Raw genomic sequence first — 19,827 nt, 5'->3', positions numbered from 1 at the left:
CAAAATGTACATTGAACTATGTACTATTTTTTGTAAAACAAATATTGAGAACATTTTAAAGCTGTGAAATCAGTTAAATTAATTGAGTAAATGTAAAACATTGAAGTGGATTTGATTAACTCCCAGGACAAATAAAACTTAGATACAAGTCATAGTAGCTAACTCAAATATTTATGTTAGCCAATTTAAAAACAATATTGAGAAATAATAATTGTTTCATTTAAAGTCATTTAAAAACTTTTAGATAGTAATACGGGTGCTAATAAACCACAAAAGTTTACACACACAACTGAAATGTTCATCTCATTGTTTTAAAATTTGTTTATCTAAAAGCTTATGCTTAAATAGGCCTACTTGAAATTACAATGAAAAAAAAATGGATTGAAACTGTTAACTGTCAACGTTACAGCTGCAGTGTAAACAACATGGATCAAGTGTGAGTGTTAACCGGAACTGATCGTAATGCATATCGACTATTTTATGGGAACTAATTAAAATCTCCATTATCTCTAAACCAGAAAGCGACAATTTGGTGTTAATAATGCATAAATGTAGGCGTTTGTACATCATTAGTATTTTACATGTTTAACTACCGCCATCTATTGGAGACACAAGCAGATGAACCGTGCAAATCACGCCGAGGAAACTGGATAACTTTGATGTGTTTAGAGAAGGTTTTTAATAATTAAATTCATATACCCTAAAATTCCAGAGTTAAACCATACGTATGTTAACATGTGTAAATCACACTGCAGATAATAAAGGATACAACATAAAGGCACACTTTTAGAAATTTGTGCTTTTCACTACTAACATAGTGTAGCTTATATGATTGCAGAAAAAAAACATTTTTTTGTTTAAAGATCTTATAAACGTAGTATGAGGTTTTACCACACATATAGGCTACACGGTAAAGCCAGCATAGACACGCAGTATTGATACAAATAAAAAATCATGTTTTTAATAACTTCAGCGGAGTTTTAACTATTTTCAGTTTATTTTGATAAATAGACTGATAAATGAATGAAATCATTTTTGTTCTATAAATATGCCGTCATTAAAATGTTTATTTTAATAATACAGAAACAAAAATGATTTTAAAAAGGAAAGATTCTGAAAGCATTGAATGAGATCCCATTATAATTTAATAGCTTACAGTAGTAAAAAATATGATAGTGATTGTCTCTAAGGTGGACATCCAACATAATATATGATCTTTGCATCTGAATCTAACCATGTCACGGCAACAATGGAAAAGTCAGCCAGCTGTTTATTATCATGTTCATTATTGTGCTTTTTGGCTCAAATACAATATTTCACATATTCTTCCATTATTGAAAAAACTGTTGCATTAATTACCTGATTCACAAAACTGAAAATCATTATCAAGACCTTTGCCTCAAACTATAGTCAATCATGTTATTGATTCTCATATGATCTACAACATTAAAAAAAAACACTAGGCAAAGTAGATCAGATTAGCGCAGAATCAGAGTTGCGTTGCTGTCCGCGATCGCGTCAAGGATCAGAACAATTTCCACGTGCATCTTCAAAAGTGCTGAGCTGAATTTTTGTGGCATCTAGTGGTTTAAAGGAGAATAAAGACGAATGTGCCTTTTACCCCGGTGCGCCTTAAGCTCAAAGTGACACACAATGACGTTCGTTACCTTAATACACTTTAAATTACGAATATTAGCCATCAGTGTCTGCACAATGAAACACTTTTAGACTTGACTTTGCTGGGACGGGGTCGCGGAGCTCCGTTTGCAGGCTGATGTTGCGTGGACGATGTGCACGAGATCCCGGCAGAGACAGATGGAGGATCCTCTTGGATGCCGACCATTGATTCCCAATGATTAGCATTAGGAAGCAGCGCTGCTCTTGATTACTGCCTGGCAACCATGAACATGTCCATTGAGTTTTAATTAACACAAAGTGAGATGCATTTCATTAGCATTCGGGGGAAAAGAGACGAGTCAAAAGATAGTCCGGCAAGAGCGATTTGCATTAAAATCTCACCATGACGACTATCTTAATATTTAGTTGGACATTATGTGGTAGATAATTCCTTTAGACAGAAGAAGCGACCTATTTATATAATTCTGTGCTAAAAAAAAAACATGACAATAATCTTCAGACTGAAGCTTAATGTAACAGTGCATCAATGAAATTACATAGGCTACTTCGATAAATTAATATTATTTACAAACGACAGCGTCTATGATGAATGAGACACATTTGCAGTCTACGCATAGATGAATATTTTATTGAATGTGAATCACAAATGTGTGAATAAATACATAATCTTAATCATTTACATGTCAACTGAATATACAGGCTCCCCACAACTTTTGACCAAATTAATTTTCCAGTCATGCATGTTACACATAATGCTGTGCTGAAAGTATCTGGTTTATAGTCATTCATGCAGTTTATGAGATGCATATGTAATACATCAAAGTTTCATGTAGTTAAAATATTCTGAGACCTGGTATGGTTATAACCACTATATAGAATGGCCTTCTATATAGATCAGTGGTTGTAACACTTTTTGCTTGAGTAACTATAACTCACTGAATTTTGTAGCTAGAGTTCTCAAACTTTTATACAAAGTACCCGCATGTGTTCACTACAAACGGCACCAATTCGATCCACTACAAGAATATCACAGACCTCGTGAGTTGGTGTCAAATACATGGTGTACCTTCGTTAGAATCGTTACAACAACCTACCCCAATACCGGGGCTGTAACACATGCTGGGGTAAGTTGTAACAATTACACAAAAGAAGCAAAAATGGATGCCACACTATATATGATATGCTTCAAAAACAGGTTTATTGACATAAAAGAACAATGCCTGACTCCCTCTCTGGAACTGACAGTCCAAATGTGTAAATGTGTCAACTTGAACGAACTTACTTAACAGCAGACTTGATAAACATACAACAATTTCTAACAAAAAACAATATCAGGGTGTGTGTGTGTCTTCTTAATCAGAGTCACAGTGCTGACAAATGAATGCCAGTAACCCTGGAGTGCAGGCTTCGTGGGCCCAGAGACTGCATAGGGAGCATTTCACCCTATTTTGAGTTGCCAGATGGCTACATGCAAACATCACAAACGTTTTCTTCATCTCCTCATAGAAAACTCTGTTGCTGCTCCGGTAACCTACACTGGGAAGATCACTGGACCCCTTGTCTCTCAGCTTCTGCAGTGATTTGCAGTATCTGCGCAGTGTTACATGACAGATCCCATGTGCCTTCGCAGCTGATCTGACTGACTTGCCGTTCTTTGTGACCCCATCAGATGCGTTTTTTACAAGACTGGCAGTCACACCTCTGTCTGTCTTTCTTTTCCACTGCCTAGGCTTTCTCTAAAAATATTAGAATCAATCAATTGTATGAGGGGATGGTTGTACCTTTTTCAAGAAGTGTTACAACCCACCCCACCCCTGTCAGTCACTGGTTTGTATTCGCTGTATTGGCATACTACTTTGAAATTAGCAGGGGGAAAATGCATCACATGTTGCCTAAGAAACTACATTTCAATCTAATAAAAGTCAAACTATTTTATCTGCAATAATTTAGATACTAGACAAAAAAAAATAGTCTTGGTCAAAAAATTACCTCAAAATCATTTTTTTCTCTATAAATTCAGAAAGTGTCGGTTTCCAGACTTGACAACCACCATGCGGTATCAGGGAGGGAGTAGGTAAATACTGAAATGATCACATGACTCCTATCTTATCCCTAAGTGGTGGAAATGGTGGTGTCTCCCCGTGTTACAACCATACCCGCTCTCCCCTACAATAAAATAACATGCAATAAACAGTAATTACAGTATTGGATAAAACGATCCCAGTGCAAGCGGATTCATCTCAGGAAATGAAACGGATGAAGAAGTGTGGCTCAGTTTTCAGCACTCCCGTTATGTGTACGACAGTAGTTTGACGTCATAAGAGCCTTCCACCTGAAAATGGAATAAACATGTTAATTCAGTACAAAAGAAAGATAATGGTACAGGTAGACGACAGCGTAACTCACGTCGAAGCGTCCGATGGAAGCCGCAGTCTGGCTCGCCTGCATGATCTCAGTGAGCGCCCACATCTGCTGAATGCTGGAGGACACCGTCTCTGGATCAGGAAGTCCCTGAGCAACACACACACACACACACACACACACACACACACACACACACACACACACACACACACACACACACACACACACACACACACACACACACACACACACACACACACAATTAAAGGTATAATGCACTAGACACCTGACGTCGTTTCAAACTTTTTTTGCTTATGTAGAACACAAACGAGGAAAATAAACCTAAATAAAAAATTTTAAAAAAAGGGGAAAAATCTTTGTATTTGTGGAGTGCAGTAGCAGATTCAGTTTTGACCAGCAAGTGGCAGTAAAGCACTGCCATAGAGAGGAGAATAATAATTATTGTAAGAATCAATATATAGATCGATGTAGATATAAAGAGTGCATGTCACTCATTTTGACATAAAAGTATGTATCACAACAAACAACAGATCTCTTGCATTTAATGGTTTAGAGTATTGATCTGAATGGTGATTTTGTTACTGGTGGTAGACAAATATGGGTTTTTAAAGAGGACCTTGATTTTGTGTTTGGGCTCTAGAACATATTTTCATGCTTGAATGTTCATTATTTTTCACATATTCTCCATTGTTGCAGCTCCTCTCTTCCCAGTCTGTCAGTGACGCTCTGGGGTGTGTTTCCCAAAAGCAAGTTCTGTCGTTATAAGCAGTTCAACGAGACGGTGTTTCCCAAAAACATCGTTCCTACAAACATTCGCACACAGCATCACAAAGTTGGGTGTTTCGTACGACAGATCTCAACCTGTGGTTAGAAGCAGTTTTTGTTTTCATGAGTCAATAAATCCTTGTCTTGAGCCAAATAAGCAATGTAACATTCAGTACAATCTATATCTTTTATTTCGAATACATACAAATGTAATTTACGACTTTTAGTTTGTCAAGAGATTTAAAGCGTCGTTTTTGAAGAGTGTGCATGTGTGAACGTGCTCTACTAGAAGAACGAGCCTATGATTGAATCTGGAAATAAAGCAAAATATCTGAGAAAAATAGTCCTCAGATGCCATGTCTGTAGTTTATAGTGAAACATCTAGCGTTAATTTGATCTCAAACGGTTTCATTAAAAGGAGTTATTACTCCAACACATGCGTGACATCATTAACCAACGCTGTTGACGACCACTTTGCGACAGTACGGTTTCGGGAAACAGTCGCGACTAGCTAGTTGATTTCTTCAACGATGCATCGTACTATTGTGGTTCAGCAGCGAGTTACGTCGTTGTACGGGAAACACACTCCTGTTTAGTTCCTGTCTCTATAAAGCCCCTCCTTCTGAAAAGCATAATGTGCTCCGATTGGTCGGCTCGATCAGCGTGTTGTGATTGGTCAACCACTTCAAAGGTGTTTGAAAACTGTCCCACCCCCACACTACTAACTAACTCAACCCTTTATTTAGCATATGAACTGTTTAAATGAGAAATATTGTGACGTGTTCATTCCCAGAAGAAAACTCAAGCCTACAATGGAGGCATTTCAAGGACTTCAGAAAGAGTGACACTGATATAGAGAATAACTCCTGCTGGAGGGACTTTGTAACTTTGTAGACATTGTCACGCTCAAACAGACACATTACACACTAAAGAAAGTTGAACATGTAAAAAAGCATAATGGAATACTAGAGGTAAATCAAGAAATTATGAATTATGATTACTTCCTCTGCTTTTCGGGTGGTGAAACTGTTTAAATAAACATTAAGTTGAGCTTTCATTGATAAAGCTATAGAGACGCCTTTAAACCATCAAACAAGCATTTTACATTTCTAATGCAAATGACAGATAAATGGGCACTGGGAGTTGGGACACGTACACAATGCTCAGCGATTGAAAAACGACAACCTGAGAGTTTCATACATTTCGGTAATTATCTTTTTGTTCTGTTCTTAAGCAAAATTGTTAATTAACACCTCAGCTGCATAAATACATAGAAATGACAACTGTTGTGCATTATACAAAAAATTATAAGACCCACAATACTCACATTCAAATCAAGAGGTTCCTCAACAGGTGTGAGAGTGGATAACCAGGCAGGAACATCTCGCTCCGAGTCCTGGACAGACCAAAACAACACAAGGTTTGGTAAAATACTGCCAAACCAAGCAAAAAAAAATACAGAACACAACAAAAAACAAAACAAGTAAACCAAAAACAAATACAAAAATGGATTTGGGTACTGGAAAAATAAAAATAACACAGACCGAGCAAGAAACAAAAAGCCAAGCAATAAAATAATTATATTAATATATATAATAAAAATCCAAACAAACACAAATACAAAATGAACCAAAACCAAGCAGGGACATATTGTAAAATACTGCTTCATAAAAAAAAAAGCAAATACAAAAAAGCAAACAACAACGACAAAAACAAAGCTATACATATCCAACCAGTGACATCTAGCTCTCGAGTCCTGGACAGACAAAAAAATAAAAAACTCCAAACAAAAACAGAAAAGCAAACAAAATAAAAACAAACTGTCCAGGAAAAATTAAAAAAATTAAAAAATTGAACAACTCAGTAGGTTTTGTTTTAAAAAAAAGGTTTTGATTGAAACTAAACAAAACAAAAAACAAGTTAAAAAAAAACCCGCCAAAAAAACAGAGAAAAGCAAACTAGATCAAAAACAAACTTCAAACAAACCAAAGCCAAAGCATAGCAAAGCAAAACAAACAAACAAAACAAAAGCACAACAAAATCACATAAAACAAACTCCAAGCAAACGTACAAAAGCAAAAATAAATAAATAACTAAATAATAACACCACCAAACAACATCACAAACAAATTAAAAACAAAATTCACACGCACACACACAAAAAAAAACATTTATTGTACTGTTCATGAAAAAGTAGTTATTGTTATGTAATGTTACATCTACATACGACTTGTTTCGGCTCGAGGTTTTCAAAGGGTGGTAACGATCTGGGGGACTATATATATATATATATATATATATATATATATATATATATATTAAGTGATTAATTATATGTCATGAATGACCATTTATTCTACATAGTTACCTCTTTTGAACACGGGTAAATGTTAATTTCCTCAATGCTGAAATTGTGCCATTCTGAGGAGGGCTGTCGCAAGATGAGTCTGACCCCGGTCACGTTATCAGGCTCCGTCAGCATCTGAGAAGCCCAATATAGAGAAGAAAAGATCTCAGCAAGAAGTGACACAGAGCTGGGAGAGTTCTGGGTCTTTCATGCAGCTATCAGAGAAACAAAGGAGGTTAAATTAAAAATGAACGTCGGAATTTAGACACTAAGGATGTGCGTTTTCCAAGCCTTAATTAACTAGACGGAATGAAAACCTGATAAAAGAGACAATTTCATGTAGTAATCTGCAAAACTACTCCAAACACTTGACATTTGTGTTTGTGTTGATGAAGTGTGAAAGTTTCCTTCTACTTCAGCTGACAGTAGTGATACTAGAGGGACTGTTTCTATACATTTATGGCTTGGAGCTTGTTCATGTCAGAGAATAGCCCTTGAAAGATTTCATCTCTAATGATTATGTGTACTGTATTAAGGCCCCGATATACTTCGTCAAATCGAAGAATGAATTGGTGTTTCGTCATTTCCAACAAACTCAGGCTAAATCGAAGTTTGTTTGATGTTCGTTTCGGGAAACTGCTTGCCAAAACTAACTCTGGAAAACACCTTCGAACGACCATTGGCTGGTGGCGATGATGTAATAGGTGGGTGTGGCTCTGAGGCTCCTCCCACTTTGACGTGTAAATCTTCTCCTGTTCGTTTCTTCTGTTGAGTCCGTTGAGGTCAGATGTCCGCGAGTAACACTTTATAGTAGAAACTGAAGTTGTAATTCTAACTTAAAGAGACACTGACACTGTTTTTTTCATGTTTATTACTGTAAAGCTGCTGCTTTTAAACAAACTATTGTATACAGTGCTGTATAAATAGACGTGACTTTACTTTACTGAATGGTGCTAAATTGCAGAGCCGGCACAAACATCCATATCTCCATGATTAGATCCTTTCTTAACTGTTGTTTTCTTATTTTTGTTGTGTGTGTTTATTGTGTGTTTATTTTGTTTTTGAGAGGAAAGTGCACAGCACATATTTACATATTCACATAAATGTCGCTCTCAGCAGTTTGGACGCATTGGGATGTTCGCTAAAAGTTTACCAGTGGTTGTTTTTTTTACCCCTAAGCGAAGAACAAAAAATAACTTTGCCTTAAGTATATTGGGGCCTTTATATGAACACAAATACATATCTGATAGTACAAGATATCATATATACACCACCGTTCAAAAGAGTGGGGTCGGTATGACTTTTTTAAGGGATGCACCGATATGAAAATTTGGGCCAATACCGATAACCGATAATATTTGAAAACCACATATTTGAAAGCCGATAACCGATATATGGGCTGATAAATCTAAATTCAAATTTTTTATGATTTTTGAGAGCCTGATTACAAAAACAAAGACTCACCATTAAAAGCCACGTCCCAAGCACACAATTATAATGTTCTCATTATATTTTATGTAGCCTTTATGACAGACTTGCAGTGCACATGTTGCACTTAAGTGATGTTATTATATCAATCATATTTCAAGCAACTCAAAAACATCATTGAGAAAAGTGCGCATCTGAAGTGTCTCAGCTGAAGGAAATAATACATTATTTATCAGCTTTAATATATCGGCCAAATTTTCTTATTGGGCCGATAACGATAACATTAAAAATGAATATATATCGGCCGATACCGATATGGAGGCCGATATATTGTGCATCCCTTCTTTTTTTTTTTTAAACGTTTTAAAGCATTTCCTGGAGCATTTACTGAGTATAGTAAAAACTTAAATATTGTGAAATATTCTTACATTTTTCTATTTGAATACATTTTAAAATGTAATTTATTGATGAAAGCTGAATTTTCAGCATCACATGATTCTTCAGAAATCATTCTGATATGATACTCAAGAAACATTCACTATTATTACCAATGTTGTGCTGCTTCAAATTTTTGTGAAAGTGATTTTGTGATTTTTGTGAAACTGTGAAAATTGACTGTTTTTCCAGGATTCTTTGAGGAATACAAAGTTCAAAATAACATTTATTTGAAATATAAATTTTTTGGAACATTTAATGTCTTTACTGTCACTTTTTATTTATTTAAAAATCTTACTCGCCCCAAACATTTGAACAGTAATGTATATACCATAATATTGACACTATAGCTAAGGTAGTAATAATTGGAGGAAATAGGCAATATAGCCAAAAAACTGACACGACCTTCACCATCCAACAGTTGAAGAAGAAGAAGCTGCATCAATTTGGCAAAAACAGCAAAAATGTGTCAGTTTTTTACGCTTGGAAAAGTTGCTTATGCAGAGGAGTAAACCAAGGCTGCAAAGACTGGCAAGTTAACTGCTTGTTTTCTCAGAGATTTAAAGAGATTTTGAAGGCCGTCTCCAGAGAAACCATGCAAATGCCACACACCACTCTTTACCTCTTTAAATCATTTGTGCTAGTTCACAGCAAAGTGACAAATTTGCCACTATAAATCATGTAATTGTAATTATTACAAATAATGTCATTCTAAACCCATAAACAGCAAACACATACACACACTATATATATATATATATATATATATATATATATATATATATATATATATATATATATATACAGGTCCTTCTCAAAAAATTAGCATATTGGGATAAAGTTCATTATTTTCCATAATTTAATGATAAAAATTAAACTTTCATATATTTTAGATTCATTGCACACCAACTGAAATATTTCAGGTCTTTTATTGTTTTAATACTGATGATTTTGGCATACAGCTCATGAAAACCCAAAATTCCTATCTCAAAAAATTAGCATATTTCATCCGACCAATAAAAGAAGTGTTTTTAATAAATAAATAAAAAAGAGTAAACCTTCAAATAATTATGTTCAGTTATGCACTCAATAGTCAATACTTGGTCGGGAATCCTTTTGCAGAAATGACTGCTTCAATGCGGCGTGGCATGGAGGCAATCAGCCTGTGGCACTGCTGAGGTGTTATGGAGGCCCAGGATACTTCGATAGCGGCCTTAAGCTCATCCAGAGTGTTGGGTCTTGCGTCTCTCAACTTTCTCTTCACAATATCCCACAGATTCTCTATGGGGTTCAGGTCAGGAGAGTTGGCAGGCCAATTGAGCACAGTAATACCATGGTCAGTAAACCATTTACCAGTGGTTTTGGCACTGTGAGCAGGTGCCAGGTCGTGCTGAAAAATGAAATCTTCATCTCCATAAAGCTTTTCAGCAGATGGAAGCATGAAGTGCTCCAAAATCTCCTGATAGCTAGCTGCATTGACCCTGCCCTTGATAAAACACAGTGGACCAACACCAGCAGCTGACATGGCACCCCAGACCATCACTGACTGTAGGTACTTGACACTGGACTTCAGGCATTTTGGCATTTCCTTCTCCCCAGTCTTCCTACAGACTCTGGCACCTTGATTTCCGATTGTCATGCAAAACTGAGTAACAGTCCAGTGCTGCTTCTCTGTAGCCCAGTTCAGGCGCTTCTGCCGCTGTTTCTGGTTCAAAAGTGGCTTGACCTGGGGAATGTGGCAGTTGTAGAGCCCATTTCCTGCACACGCCTGTGCACGGTGGCTCTGGATGTTTCTACTCCAGACTCAGTCCACTGCTTCCGCAGGTCCCCCAAGGTCTGGAATCGGTCCTTCTCCACAATCTTCCTCAGGGTCCGGTCACCTCTTCTCGTTGTGCAGCGTTTTTTGCCACACTTTTTCCTTCCCACAGACTTCCCACTGAGGTGCCTTGATACAGCACTCTGGGAACAGCCTATTTGTTCAGAAATTTCTTTGTGTCTTACCCTCTTGCTTGAGGGTGTCAAAGATGGCCTTCTGGACAGCAGTCAGGTCGGCGTCTTACCCGTGATTGCGGTTTTGAGTAATGAAACAGGCTGGGAGTTTTTAAAAGCCTCAGGAATCTTTTGCAGGTGTTTAGAGTTAATTAGTTGATTCAGATGATTAGGGTAATAGCTCATTTAGAGACCCTTTTCATGATATGCTAATTTTTTGAGACAGGAATTTTGGGTTTTCATGAGCTGTATGCCAAAATCATCAGTATTAAAACAATAAAAGACCTGAAATATTTCAGTTGGTGTGCAATGAATTTAAAATATATGAAAGTTTAATTTTTATCATTACATTATGGAAAATAATGAACTTTATCACAATATGCTAATTTTTTGAGAAGGACCTGTATATATATATATAATTTTAGCTTTAGCAATTTTATGAGTTTTTTCTTTTTTATTATTTTTTTTACATTTCTATTTAGCTTTAATTTGTTTTTATTTCAGGTTTAGTACTTACATTTACTTTATAAATGCAAGGAAAACGTTCTAACTTTCACTCAAGTGTTTTATATAATACTTATATTTTATTTCAGTTCATCTCAATCAACAAAAAGGTTGTTTTTTTATTGTTTTAGTTTCAGCTAACATATATAAACACATTATAAAATCGTCTATATTAGACTTACGTCTTCTCTATGGTCATTTTAGATCTTGACAGCCCAATTGACTTTAAATATATGAAAAAAGCAGCAAGGGTTTTATTTACAAAAAAAATCATCTTTTGTCTTCCACAGTAGAGAAAAAGTCAGGTTTTGGAGTAAATGATGACAGCATTTTCATTTTTGAGTCAACTAATCCTTTTACATTCACAGTAAGAATCCATAAGTGAAGACATGTCCTTGTAATTATAAAGACCCACAAGGACGTTGTTTTAAATATTTCTACCTATCTTAATAAAGACTTATTTATCATTCCACTGCTTGTTGACAGTTGACAAAAAAGAAAATGGCTTATACATATCATGGCAGATGGGGTGAGAGCTATGTGGCGTCCCAGGTGGGATTTTCAATGCAAATTTCATTTGATGACATACAGCGCAGAACTTCGCGTCCAATCATCTGAGAGTTCACTCGAGGACTCGCATCTAATATCTTCATGTCTTTGAAACGGAGCTGAAAAGCGTCGAGGGAGCCTGATGTCAATACATTAAAGCAGTCATTACAGGCAACTCACAGATCAAAGACCGGGACATCAGATCCCCGGAGAGCCACAAATGGGCCAAATCACCGTGATGACAAACAAAATGTTCTCCGAGTTGCTGCGATTATGCTGGGATGGCTGACAAAACGGTTAGGGTTTTTTAATTGAAAAACTGAAGATATCCTGCGGACACAATTGCTGGTGTTGTCACTGAGGAAATTATGTAAAAAGATTACAAATATCACATCTTTTGCCTACTTGCAAAAGCATTAATAATGACATATAAATGCACAATTTGCGGGTAAAATTCAGTTATTTCAGTAGGAATCTATGCATTTGGTGTTTTGATGGTGCCAGTGTCATTTTGTATAAAGCAATTGACATTAACTCGTAATTGTGAGAAATAAAGTCACATTGCGAGTTATAAAGGCAGAATTACAAAATATTAAATCAAAATTGCGAGATATAAGGTCAGATAGGGAGAAATAAACTCGCCATTGTGAGAAATAGTCAAAATTGCGAGAATCAAAGTCAGAATTGCGAGAATTAAAGTCAGAATTGCGATAATTAAAGTCAGAATTGTGAGACAAACTCGTCATTACGAGACAAAGTCAGAAATTGCGAGAAATAAATGAACTGTTGTGAGAAATAAACTCGTAATTATGAGAAATAGTCACATTGCCAGATATATATTCAGATTGCTAGTCAGAATTGTCAGAATTGTGAGAAATAGTCAGAACTGCGATAAATAAACTTGGCATTGCGAGAAATAGTCAGAACTGCGATAAATAAACTTGGCATTGCGAGAAATAGTCAGAATTGCGAGAAATATAGTTAGAATTGTGAGAAAGTCAAAATTGTGTGATTTAAAGTCAGATTGCCAGTCAGAATTTTTAGAAATAAAGTCAGAATTGCGATAAATTAACTAACTATTGTGAGAAATAAAGTCAGAATTGCAAGATATAAAGATAGAATTGTGAGTTTAGATCTCATTATTCTGACTTTATTTCTAGTAAGTCTAAGTTTACATCTCCCAATCTGACTTTATTTCTCACAATTGAGACTATTTCTCACAATAGTTCTCCTCGTCCCTCATCCAATCGTCTTCGAGTACTATTGAACGAGCCAATGTAATTGGCGTGCATGATTACATAACACACTCCGGCCACGCGGCGTGGGTATAAATACGGAAGTGGATGCACACACTAGTTGCCTTTCGCTTCGGAGCCGATCGTTTGATATACACCACCGTTCAAAAGAGTGGGGTCAGTATGACTTTTTTAAGGGATGCACACCCGGGTGCTGTGTGGGATGGGTGATCGGAGGATAGTGATGGATGTCTCGCCCGGTAACCATTCCCTTTGGGCTCCTCACTCTCCATCACACCGCAGTCGATGGAATTCCTGTTGAGCATGCTGGTCCCTCTGTAATCGACCGATCAGCTGTTTCAATGGGGGTTCCCCCAGAGGATAAGATGTCGATAGCAGCATTGGGTGAGCTGACCTCTGGAGATGACGACTCGGCTGTGTTATCTCCCTCTGGGAGTGTAACATTGCCCGAGCCAGATCCAGAAATGTCAGCTATGCTACGGGCCGCCGAGGCTACCGGGCTTGAGTGAAACTCCACAGTGTCCCGTTCAGTCTCGGTTGGAGGATTGATATCTCGGGGCGGGCCGCGCTTGTTCTCAGCTCGCCACCCCAGTGTTTTTCTTTCCCGAAATGCATGGAGAGCTTATCGGGTGGTGGATGGAACCTTTCACTGCCAGAAACTGCCTGAATAGCTTTTCCCCCCTACTCCAATGGAGCGGTCTGTCGACACCGGTGCACTTGTGTCTGGCGGCCGCTGCCTTTTGGGGGGATCCTCCTCCCCCCCTAAGGCCTGTGAGTTCTCGTCCGTTCCGACGGGCAGAGTTTACAAAGCCTCTGGGCAAGCCGCTTCCTCTTGCGTGCCATGGCACTGCTACAGGTATGTCATGCCAGGGTACCCATGGACATGCACGAGGGTAGCCCAGACCGTGCGCTCATAGGTGAGCACTGCAATGCATCCGTCCTCGCCCTCCGGGGCACGAGTGTCGTGGCGTGTGCGATCGGTCTGGCGATGTCCACCTTAGTGGTCCAGGAGCACCATTATTGGCTCAGCCCGGTTGATATGGCGGATGCGGACAAGGTTCGGTTCCTGGTCTCCCCAGTATCCCAGGCTGGGCTGGTCGGCGACGCGGTGGAGAACTGCATCCAACAGTTCTCGGCTGCTCAAGCGTAGACGGAGGTCATCCGGCACATCCTGCCTTCACCCGCCGCCGGTGGCAGTTCCCCCGCCTGCTCGTCGCCAAGGGCGTTCCCCGGCAGCCGCTCCCGCTGGGCCTCCACAGCAGCCTCCACCCAGGCCTCAGCATGGAGCCGGCCTCAGTAGGGATGCCCAGCCCGCTCCAGGCGCTGCTAAGTCAGGTGGCAAGCGACAGCGAAAGCATTCCGGAGCGGGCTGCCCAGGGATGGATGAGAATGCTCTTGGTCACTGATCACTCCCTCCCCCCGGGTGAGGGCCGGGTGGAGTCTTTGGTTGTGTCTGTGTCTGTTCCGCTGCTGGCTCCAAAAAAAAAAAAAACATAAAACAAGAAAAAAACTCACGAGTTGAGACTTCGGCCTGGATTGTGCCCAAGGTTCCTACCTCTCCCGTAATAGGATCAGATGGTGAGCCTGCAAGCGCTGCCCCGAGGGAGGCAGACCCAGCCCTGGCTTTCTCTGTCCGTCCGCTTCATTGCGGGTTACGTGTACAGAACGCAAGCCTTAGACCTCAGACCAGTTCTTATCTGTTAGGAAATCAGCAGAGAGGGAAGGCTGTTTCTAAGCGAAGTTGGCCCACTGATACCCCTTTCCACTAAAGCAGAGCTGGTGCTGGTTCGGAGCCAGAGCCTAGTTTCAAATCGGTTCTTTGTTTTTCGACCACCAAAGCACCAGCTCCGAACCAGTAAAAGTGGTTCTTAAGTAGCACCAAATCATTGCTGGTCTAGAAGTAAGAACCGCTTACGTCAGCGGATGGGGGCGGGGTTACCATGACCAACAAGACAAACAGAAACTTGGAACCGCCATTTTTTAAATAGCAGCTAATCGTGCTAATAGCAGCTCGATTGTAATCTCCGTTAATGCAAGTTACGGCGAGCTGCACGAACGTGCTGGATTCGCCGTGTTTGGATACCGATGTCTGTTTGCAAAGCCATGAGCATAAATAGTAACGCAACGACCGCCATTGTTGATGGAAGGCTTGTTCGAGATAATTCGGAGCGGCATGGACTGATCGGAGCTGCGGGAGTGTTTGGAGAGCATACGACTCCTGTTTTTGGATCGCTCTCGTAGTTCTAGATTCACAATGCCGAACCATCTCGAAGAAGCCTGGTGTGTTTGTGAGTGCCGCGCTAGCGTTGCTGGGCAACATGAGATGTATACAGTGACGTAAGATCTGGCTCTGTGATGGCTCTCTAGCCTGTGGAAAGGCAAACCGGTTCTTTGAAAGTTCGTCAGTCGAACCAACTCCGAACCGGCACTAGCTCTAGCTCTGAACCAGCACCTGGTTCTTGTTGGTGGAAAAAGGGTATGAATGGTGACTTCCTTCATCTCTGTGAAAAATTAAGATGCTCATGTCCACTTAGGTGTTGAGCTCCTCTATAATGATTGTGTGCTCCGCCTTGGCGTTGACAGAGTGCTTTGCTGACAGATTTTCTAGAGTTGGGGGCTGGGCGACACCTAGATTTGAACCGCTGCTTCCCGTGGGCTCCCTTCTCATGAAGCCAGTTCCACCGTGAGCCCGGTTCAAAGTGTCGGCTTGCTGCACTATTCCCCTCCTATGGATTGGATACGTGCGCCTTTCTACTCAAGTTGAGTTCCCTTAACCGAACCCTGTTGAGTTCCTCCCCACCCCTTCGACGTCGGACGTGCGGAACGTCTGGTGTTGGGCCTACCACTCGTAAGCAGTGTGGAACCTGTGTTAGGCCGGGTCCATATGTTGTGGTCCCTACGGTGATCCTATATGTGTATTCTTCCACGATACGGCTCCCTACGGCGAGCCCGTGTCTTCCCTCGGCAGAGTCTCTCTGCCGTCACTGTCCGGTGAGTCTCCCCACTTCTTAGGCTGGAGCCACCCCAGTGACATTCCATATGTCGTACTGCCCGGTCATCTGCCCAGTTCATATGTGTATTCTCCACGTTACCTCCCTTCGAGTAGGATGTGGCTTCCGCAGCGTACCTTCCTTCCAATGTACAGGGAACGCTTTCCCTGTAGGAACAGCAGTGACTTCCCTGGCCTAAGCCCTGTCCTTCCCCGCCTTAAAATTGCGGGGGCATCAGGAGGCTTTTGTCTAGGCACTGGAAGGTGCCAGCTTTAGTGGCGTTTTCAATGGTTATCCCCATTCAGTCGACGTTGACTACGCCCGACATTATCGACTGAAAGGGAACGTCCTGGTTGCGTATGCAACCCACCGTTCCCTGAAGTAGGGAACGGAGGACGTAGTCCCCTTGCCACTTCCGCTGGACCACCGCTGACTCCGAGTTACGCTCGGCTCCTCATCGAAAAGCAACTAGTGCGTGCATCCACTTCCGTATTTATACCCGCGCCGCGGGGCCGGAGTGTGTGATGTAATCACGCACGCCAATTACATTGGCTCGTTCAATAGTACTCAAAGACGATTGGCTCCCTGGCGTGATCCCCATTCAGTCGACGTCGACTACGTCCTCCGTTCCCTCCCTCAGGGGTACATACGCAACCAGGACGTTAGTTAATTTATCGCAATTCTGACTATTTCTTGCAATTCTGACTTTATTTCTCATAATTCTGACTTTATTTCTTGTTATTTTGACTTTATTTCTCACAAATCTGAGTTTATACCTTGCAATTCTTTATTTCTCACAGTTCAGAGTTTCTCTCTTTATTGTGAGATAATAAACAGAATTGTGAGAAATAAAGTCAGAATTGCCATATAAAAAGTCACAATGACCTTATTTATCGTTTATTTTGTGGTGGAAAGAAGCTTTCATAATTTCGTGCACAGAATAAGATAACCGGTAAACATGTGTGGATGCAATGAAGTTGACGACATCGATTTCTAGTTTTTAATTGATCTTCATTCTGATAACCCGAGATCTTTTAGCCTGTTCTGTTTTCTGTTGATGCGTGAACAAAACTTCACTAAACATTATTTGTGCCATCCAATAATCGCAACAATCTTTGTTACTTTAGATACGGAACACAGTCTCAGCTTTCAAATTCAGTCAAATTTATAACGAAACTCAAACAATAAAAGTAGTTTTGATTACTCTTTATTGAGGCTAATTGCTTTATGTATTTAAATGTTTATAGGCTATACAATTATACTTGATTATTTTGAGTGTTGATTATTAAACAAATATGAATAAATACAGGATAACAAAATCAAATGTATTTTGAGTTTCAGTTTTCGGCGATAGCTTCAATTTCGGTATTTCGGAAAAACTAAATTATTTCGGCGTATTACTATCTATAAAACTAATATATGAAAATTAGTGGAGTAGTGGTTAAAGATCCAGAAGGTTCAAACCCCCACAAAAAGGACTTTTATTCATCCATGGAGCACAAAAAAGCAGAAGTTTAGCAGAATGTTCACACTGCTCTATTCCAAATGATGAATATTTTGGTCTCAGTGGCCTGGTCCTACCTGTTGTCTGTAGATGGAGAAATAGTCATGTGACCCGGCCTCGGCGTGTGGATTAGCCATGAGACAGTAGTTTCTCAAACAAGTGACCCACTTAGCAGAACCCTCCTCTCTGCGCTGCAAACGGACCGTCAAATATGCGGTGTAGTAGTTCTTGAAAGAGATTTCCTGAATCTAGACACAAATTCCTTGTCATATACCTTGATGTCATAATAGATAGATATCGGGCATTGATAAACCCATGCTGGTCAATCAATACCTGTAACCTTTCTGAAGTTACTGAGAGACACTCACGTTCACAGGCTCTGCGAGCGTGATGTCTGTTATGTAGACGCCAGGGCGAGAGGAATCAGATACAGCGTCTCCAATCTGCAGCGGGACGGGTGACTTAATAGTGCAGCTCAAGGCTTCAGCGCTCATGACTGACCTGTGATGAGGAAACACAGCTCAACTTCACATCTGTGTTCTTGATCAAGAGCAGTGTTACAAATATACTGGTTACACTTTACAATCAGGTTCATTAGTTAACTACATTAGTTAACATGGACTAAGAATTAACTGAACAATACTTCTTCAGCATTTATTAATCTTAGTTAATATTAATTTCATCATTTACTGATACGTTATTAAAATCAAAAGTTTAACATTCGTTAATGCTGTGAACTAACATGAACATCTGTATTTTTATTAACTAATATTAACAAAGATTAATACATACTGTAACAAATGTGTTGCTCATTGTTAGTGCATGTGAGTTAATACATTAACTAATGAACCTTATTGTAAAGTGTTACCAATATATTTTAGAAAATATAAAATGGAAATCTAATTTTTTTATTGTATTCATAATATAGTTTTTCAAATGCTAATTTTATCGTCTTTAATATTCAAAAATCATTTTATATTTAGTTATGTTTGCTGTGTTTGTTATAACAAAAACAACAATAATTAACAATTAATAATGAAAATAATAAATAACATTAAAAATACATAAAAAATATATTTTTAAATAAATAAATAAAAACGACATTAAAAAAATTAAATCTAGCAGTTCAAACTAGTTTCTGCAACATGTCTATATTAAAAAAAATAGTTTAGGTTATTTAATAGCTTTTCAGCAATAATAACTAAAACTATTAACACAAACAATTCATAAAACTACACAGCAACATGAATGCTAATGTAAGGTGTCTCCAATTTAGCTTTTGGTTATATGCAGTGTGTGTGTGTGTGTGTGTGTGTGTGTGTGTGTGTGTGTGTGTGTGTGTGTGTGTGTGTGTGTGTGTGTGTGTGTGTGTGTGTGTGTGTGTGTGTGTGTGTGTCATGTAGTGTAAATCTTATTAATATAACATACAAAAAGGCAAATACCCTGAATTACACTTTATGAACAATATTTAATTCCTAATATTTAGCTACCATCTTCAAGCATTTCAAAAAAAAAATCAAAACTTAATTTTTATTGTATTTATTGTTATTATTACTTTTTATTTAATGTCTAAGTTTTACCCTGGAGGACACAATAAACTCAAGCAAATCTTAGCAAAGCACCAAAGCATTCACAGCAAAACAAAACATCAAATTAATTATGCGTGTGGTGCCAAACAGCAGCAGAAAGAAGGCGCCTGTGATGTTGTCTATGTAGGCGGCGCACGGGGTTTTGAAACACGGCCAGTATGCATCACTGCGGTAACGTACTTACTGTCATATATTCAGCTGCCTGACAACGCTCTTTTGACTAAAATGATCTCGTGTTGAATAGCCGAGACCCTTAAATGGTGCTGAAGCGCTTTAAAGCAGCAGAAGCGTCATTTCAGACTCATCTGTGCAGGAATCAGAAGCAGATTAATGATGGTTTATGGCTTCATGTGTTGATAGTTGCAGCTCCACATGTCTCTTCCGGTCCTTTGTGTGACGTGTTTCACTTAAAGGGCCAGTGTCTTTAAAGTAAACAAAGGGACCAGCA

General features: G+C 39.1%; 1 protein-coding gene across 1 annotated transcript; it reads right to left on the bottom strand.

Moving 5' to 3' along the window:
- Positions 1–2,237: 2,237 nt before the first annotated feature.
- On the bottom strand, positions 2,238–19,777 carry nicn1 (nicolin 1). Its single transcript, XM_077226995.1, has 7 exons — positions 19,564–19,777; positions 18,159–18,291; positions 17,868–18,038; positions 7,157–7,270; positions 6,116–6,184; positions 4,045–4,149; positions 2,238–3,970 (listed from the first exon to the last, which is right to left on the bottom strand). The coding sequence occupies exons 2-7, from the start codon at positions 18,282–18,284 to the stop codon at positions 3,929–3,931; spliced, it is 627 nt and encodes a 208-aa protein (XP_077083110.1). The 5' UTR covers positions 18,285–18,291; positions 19,564–19,777; the 3' UTR covers positions 2,238–3,928.
- Positions 19,778–19,827: the final 50 nt, after the last annotated feature.

Source organism: Siphateles boraxobius, unplaced genomic scaffold (assembly GCF_051911475.1).
Source record: "Siphateles boraxobius isolate OS27281-9 unplaced genomic scaffold, OSU_SipBor_1 13, whole genome shotgun sequence".
Taxonomy (NCBI): domain Eukaryota; kingdom Metazoa; phylum Chordata; class Actinopteri; order Cypriniformes; family Leuciscidae; genus Siphateles; species Siphateles boraxobius.
This window is presented reverse-complemented; position numbering and strand designations above follow the sequence as displayed.